The sequence below is a fragment of the Mustela nigripes genome, chromosome 13, assembly GCF_022355385.1.
Source record: "Mustela nigripes isolate SB6536 chromosome 13, MUSNIG.SB6536, whole genome shotgun sequence".
In the NCBI taxonomy this organism is placed as follows: domain Eukaryota; kingdom Metazoa; phylum Chordata; class Mammalia; order Carnivora; family Mustelidae; genus Mustela; species Mustela nigripes.
Window position 1 is genome coordinate 136,260,846 of NC_081569.1, and position 6,697 is coordinate 136,267,542.

The window sequence follows — 6,697 nt, forward strand, 5'->3', positions numbered from 1 at the left end:
TGAGGTTGGGGGCGATAGTAAATAACACAGAAGGCAAAGCCTTTCTATTCTAAAGCCTTCCCATGGGAAGTGGGTATACTTCGTAAACAGAAGATTCTAGACACAAATTCCCCTTCTCTTGGCAAGCCAGGGCCATTGCTAGGAGGAGGGGTCATTAACAGGCAGCGGGTCTAGGACTCATTGCTGGTTTCTTAGACCTCCCTCGAATGGTAACCCCCTTCTCCTTATCTGTGCCCTCTCTGGGGACAGCGCCCAGTGCCCTGTGGGTTCAGAAACCAGACCCTCAGACCCGAGAACTGTTTGTTAAACAAACCATCAACATGGGGTTTTGATCCAAGGGGTGAGAGCAAAGTGCTTGGAGGGCCTTCTGTTATTTGCCTGGTGCCTGCCTCTGTTTTGGGCCGCCTCTCTCCTCAGAACATTTGGAATTTTCAAAATCCACTTGGCTTACCCCCCGGGATGGCTGCCCATGAGCTCTGGGGAGATGCTGGCAATGTCTGTGAGCACGCTTCCGGGTGATCCCGACATTCCGGTCGAGCTGAGAGCCGCTGTTGCCCTGAGGTCGGAGGTCGGCCTGACCAGAGTTGCCTCCGCCCAGAAGTCAGAATTTAAAAACCAGTCAGGCCTCACCACCTACTCGCTTTCTCCTCAGAACCCCTTCAGACAAAACCCCTCAACTTCAGAAAAAGATGTCCCAAACCACACAATGCTTCATAGACCAAAATAGAGATTTTTTTATTTCCAAACATAAAGCAGATACATTTTTCAACACGTAAAGCAACAACAAAAACAAGCCAGACTTCGGGAACACAGCTCCTTCCAACTGGAGCAACAGAAAGGGACTTTGAAACGCAGCACGGAGAGGAGGCGAGAGGAGCCCACGCGTCCCTCCCTCCTGAGCAGGAAAGGCTCTAGGCCGGCTGTGGGCTTGATGTGAACCGAGATAAAGCACACACGTTTCAGAACACTCACTTGGCTCTGGTACGGCTTGCCTTCCCTGAAAGCTTCATTTACTGCAAACGCATGTTTTACAGTCACAAATAATATGAGGAGAGTGGATATGGTCCCTGCGAATACTGTTTACATAACAGAACATTTTAAACAGTGAAGTTAGTTTGCCTTTGATGCCAAAACCCACTTACGTGATGCGTGCACACACACACACACACACACACACACACACACACACCCATTCTACCCATCCACACTGCATTAACCAGACCGGGCCATCGGTGTAAACAGCTGGTCAGTGTCAGGTTGCAAAGATGGCGCAGCTTTGCCCCTGCGGACCTGGCTGACAGCAGAGAGGTTATAGGGAGGTGGCTGAGGCCTCCGGGGTGGGGTTGGGGGAGCTCTGCAGCGGTGTGGACCCTTCCTTGGCTAAACCAATCACTAGATTGTCTATACTTCCAACCCAGGAAACCTCCAGTGGGGGAAAGTGGGCTTCTCCACTTGGCATTTCCACCCACAAATTTGTACCATGGCCCATGACTGCAGGTGAGTCATTGTGCCAGGAACAGAAATGACAATACACCGGGCACCTGGGTGGCTCAGTGGGTTAAAGCCTCTGCCTTCAGCACAGGTCATGATCCCAGGGTCCTGGGATGGAGCCCCGCATCGGGCTCTCTGCTCCGTGGGGAGCCTGCTTCCTCCTCTCTCTCTCTGCCCACCTGCGATCTTTCTCCGTCAAATAAATGAATAAAATCTTTAAAAAAAAATGACAATACATGTGGAAGATCTGAGGGTGTGCACATCCACGGCCACAAGAGGTGAGAGCAGAGACAGAGCAAGGAGGTGAGCGACAGTGAGTCCCATACACTGGGAACTGCTTCCTCTGAGTCCTGGAGGGGAGTTGCGGTGTCAAACACACTCACCTCTGGGGTTTTTCACGCGATGCTATAAGCACAGCGGAAGTCCCCACCCCGTGCTGGGCACCAAGCACGTCAGCCATGCTTGGGACCGCGCAGGGGGACAGAGAGGGGCTCAGCCCTGGGATGGGCAGAAAGCCCTGCTTCCCTGTGTGGCGGGAAGTAACCGCTGTGGAGGTGTTGTAGAGGACCCTGGGGACGGTGCCCCCTGCCCACCTGCCGCACGGTGGGGGGTGACCCTGTGCAGAGCCCTGGGTGAGACCAGCCCTCGGGAGATGCCCGCTCGCCGACCAGAGGGCAGAGCGCTCGCTCTCTGAAATCCACCTGCTCCCCGGCAGAGCCGGCCCCAGCCCCCTCCTCTCCTGCCAGCGTGGGCTTGGCACGGGCAGACCCGGATTCGAATCCCACCTCTGCCTGGGCAAGGGTCTCTACGTCTTCAAGTCTCAGCTCTCCTGTCTTTCCAGTGGAGGCAGAGTCCCTGAGAGCTGTCGTAGGAATGAAACGAAATACAGCTCCTCGGGCACCGAGCAAGGGCCCAGCACCTGCACGCACCGCGCAGAAGGCACTCTTGGGAGGATGCCTTCGTCCCGCGCCCCGATGCGGAGCTCCTCCAGAGTCACCTCGGCCCTCCGCAGCCGCACATCCCACCCCTTACAGTCGGAGCATGTCCGGGCCTTTCCCCACGGAGGTGCGGCTGGGGAAAGGGCCGGCTGAGGGCCACTTGAGGAGGGGACCAGCACCTTTGATCATACTGTTTCCTCTTCCCCCTGCTCCCCTCTGCCCCTCTCCCTCGGCTTCCCCTTCCCATACCCCCTCTCTTCTGCCCTCTCTTCTCTTCCTGCCTCCTCCTATACTCACTCCCCTCTCCTCCTCTTCCTCCCCTCTTCTTCCTTCTCTCCCTCTTTCCTTCTCTCTCTCTCTCTCTCTCTCTGTCTCACACACACACACACACACGCGCGCGCGCGCGCACACGAGCCCGCTTGTGGAGCTGGGCTGTGATATTCACATCTCTTTCCACGACTCTCACTCCGGGGACAGAGGAAAAATAAACACACGCCGGTCCCACTGGGGCACCTTTCTCAAATGGCACTTGAAAGCTCTTTGCGGTTGTTCAGGAAGCTGGAAAGTCATAAAAATCATAACTGTCTACATCCACTTGAAGCAGAAGAGATTACACTTGAAAAGCACCAGCGAGGAAGCTGTTATTTCACAACTGTATTTATAAGAAAGTAATGAAAATATCAATTCTTTTTTTAAAAAATTATGCAAACAAGCAGGCTCTATGGCCTCCTTATCAATGTTTAAAAAATATGCAGAGACATCCCCCCCACCCCGCCCCGCCAGCCCTGCACATTGTAGCCCTCCCCTCCCCCTCCCTGATGGGGGCCACAGGGGACACAGCTGCCTTCGCCTGGAGTGCCTATTCCTTGTGGAGCTGCTGACATGGTAGGATCGGGGCCCTGTCACCGTGAGCCTGGGGACAGGGGTGCCGGCTCTGTCTGGCCTTCCCGCCTCTCCCTGTGTGGCCACGGCTAAGCTCCTCTCCTTGCTGGGCCTCAGCCTCCCCACCTGCAAAGTGGGAGAGTGGAAATGGGAGATTGCTCGAAGGCCCTGCCCTAGTCTGACCTTGACCTTCCAGCACCAGACCCACACGGCCCAGGGAGCATCTGGGCTCAGCCACCTAGGCCCAAGGCCTTGGTTCCCTCAGCCCTGAGTGTCCACAGTAGTGGTCCTGGCGAATAGTCTTGTGGTTCGGTTTCTTGGTATCCGGAGAAAAGTGTGCTTTCCAAGTGCAAACCAAGACCTCTTCTGAGCGATACCATTTTCCTGCCTGTGAATGTCCAGCTTCTCCGAGCTTCAGGGAGGCCTGGCTTTGGGCCCTTGGCCACTGGACAGGGAGAGGCCGTCTGTGTAGGTCTGAGGGGCAGGGCCTGGTGCTGTCAATCAGGACCCTCCTGGGTCCTCAATTTCCCTCCCTTTAGAGGGCCTTCCTGAGTCTGGACACTTTATGACCCCAAAGGCCTGTATGACCCCACCCCCCTTGGTCTCCTCCTAGAGGAGAACAGACGAAATCAGTTTGTAAAGAATGGGCACAAGGCATTTTCTAAAAGGCCACTTAGTGTTGATTTAGGGGAAAACATGATCCAGTTATAATGCACTTAGGAGCCATAGAGAGTTCCCTGGGGAGGAAGGGACATGTTTCCGGCCTCAGGGCCCAGCATGGAGTCCCCCCACCAACCCGCTCCTCCCCAGGGGGTGCTGGGAGATTAACAGCCTAGCCCTGCCAAGAAGGACCCTCGTTTGGGATTTGGGGTGGTCTCAGCCACCGGCCCTTGTGAGGACACCTGTGGGACAATCTGGGCCCAGACGACCCGCCTCTCTCTGAAGTTCCTTGTTGGAGGAGGAAGAGGCAGAGCCCCCAAGACAGGCTCAGCTCCAAAGTCCATCTCTGATCTCTGTCCTGGATCCCAGATCCCTGGTGCCTGGCCTGCCGGCCGCTCCCCTTCTGGACCTTCAGCTCCAGTGCAGACCAGGAAAAAACAGCCCGAGGGTGACAGACGGGACACGTCTTCCCCAGGGGTCCAGCACGCAGCGCTCCCCATTCTGCACGAAGACCCCAGCGATGACGTTTCTTTCTTTCTCTTCTCCTTGCATAGAACACGTGGAGCCCCGGCTCAGCTGCGGGCAGATCAGCGACGCGGCCCCAGACGTCCAGCATCGCACTGTGCTATGGGAGGTGGAGGGCGGGGTTTGCGCTTTCCACACCCCCTCCCCGCCCCCACGGAGCCCTTCTGCTATGTGCTGTTTCAGTGCTGGGGCTGCTCCTTCCAGCCCTTCTTTTCATTCCTAGATATCACTTGTCACTTGTCACTGCTGTCACCTGGCCCGCCTTCGATCATCACCATTTCTGCTTCCAACACGGAGCGTCTAAGCTACTGTCCTTTGTCCTCGCTGTGCCCAAAGCAGGAGTAACTGGGCGCTGAGCGAGGGCCTGTGTGGCTCGTTCACGTCCACAGCTGGGGGTCTTCTCACTGATGTCAGGGCTCAGGGCTTGGCTTCTGGGCAAGCGGTGGCCGTAAGTGACATGTTATTGCTCCCACTTTTGGGGTAGGGCGGGGATGGGGGCACCGGCAGACCAGGGCAAAAATGCCAACCCATCCCACCAGACATGCACACTGCTAGGCATGTCCCCCTACAAAGAGATGTCCTATATGAAACAATACAGACGGAGCATCTACGCACAGAGGATATAAAAGTCCATCCGGTATTCCCTGGTCACGCACAGTCCATCTTCCGTATAAATAGACTAAGACAACACCGTATAAAAAGTGGTTTTCTTTGGGGCGCATTAATACAGTATGTATACTGAGGCGGCCCCGCCGGCGGCTGGGAAGCAGCCCGGGGGCCGGCGGAGGGTCAGGGAGGAGAGTCCCCTGCGTCCCCGACGGGTTAGGTGGGCGGCGGGCCACTGTAGCGGAGCATGAGCCGGAAGGAGCGGGCGAAGTTGTTGGCCAGCGAGCAGCTGCGGGGCTCCTCCCCGACCGGGAGCAGGAACAGCAGCAGCAGCAGGAGCAGCAGCAGCAGCTGCAGGGGCAGCGCCACGCGGCACGCCTTCCGGAAGAGCGCGCAGGGGTCTCGCCACTGCCACGGCCACCGCCACCGCCACGGCCACTGCGGAGTCTGCAGAACAAAGGCAGGTGTGAGTGGGCTCAGGGGCCCTGAGCGGGTGGGGAGGGCGAGGGGGACGCTAGGTGAACAGCGGCTCTGGGCTGACTAGCTGGGGCTCAGTTTGCCTGACTGGGAAGCGGGGCTAATGTCTGTTTTGCCAGAAATGAGGATTCCCGGTTTTCTCACGGCAGTCACGGTAGGGAAGGTACCGCTGTGCTCGGCGCCACGCTCTCCAGCACCACCTCCTCCCCCTTCTCCTCCACCTTCTGCATCACCACCGTCACCATCGACACCGCCAGTATCACCCAAAGGCCAGATACACGGGTCCAAAAGCCTAATCAATGGTCTTGCTGTAATACCCATGAAAGTTGCCAAAACACATTTCCCAAAGTCTAGAGGCACTGGCTGGGTTGTGGCCTTGTGGGATGTCCTCACTGCCAAAAAGTGCAGGCCCAAGAGCTGGCTACTCAGGGAAGTAGAGGCCCCATGGCCCAAAGACAGCACAGTGCAGGGCAGAGGCCTAGCTCTTAGGGACCTGGCCGACTAGGGTCCAATGTGGACTCTGTCACACAGTATCTCTATGACCTTGGCAGAGTCAGTAACCTCTCTGGGCCATTTCAGTCTCAGCAAGATGGGGATAAAACACATACCCCCATTTGTCAGGTTCTAGAGAGGAGTCAAAGCAAAGTATATTTATATATCAATTTTAAAAGTATATTGGTAGGACTACTATTGTAGAATGTATCTCTTGGGTCCTTGAAGAACCAAAGGGTCACTGTCCAGGAACCAAGAGCTACAGTGAAGTGATGGAGAGGATGATGATGACGATGAAGGTAATGGTGGTGGTGGTGATGATGGTGATTGTGGTGGTGGTGATGGTGACAGCATGAGGATGGTGGTGGTGGTGGTGATGACGGTAGAAGAGGTGAAGATGATGGAGATGGTGGTGATGATGGTGATGGTGGTGGTGGTGATGGTGACAGCATGAGGATGGTGATGGTGGTGGTGATGATGGTAGAAGAGGTGAAGATGATGGAGGTGGTGGTGATGATGGTGATGGTGGTGGTGGTGATGGTGACAGCATGAGGATGGTGATGATGGTGGTGATGATGGTAGAAGAGGTGAAGATGATGGAGATGGTGGTGATGATGGTGATGGTG

The 6,697-nt window shown here is 56.1% G+C and overlaps 1 protein-coding gene across 1 annotated transcript in view; it reads right to left on the bottom strand.

Annotated features, from left to right (window-relative positions):
- Positions 1-3,209: 3,209 nt before the first annotated feature.
- The window catches only part of SYNE3 (spectrin repeat containing nuclear envelope family member 3), an 83,635-nt gene continuing 80,147 nt past the window's right edge, over positions 3,210-6,697 (bottom strand). Inside the window, exon 18 of the mRNA XM_059373907.1 lies at positions 3,210-5,549. Within this exon, the coding sequence (XP_059229890.1) occupies positions 5,319-5,549 (231 nt within the window). The 3' untranslated portion in view covers positions 3,210-5,318. The remainder of the gene's footprint in view (positions 5,550-6,697) is intronic.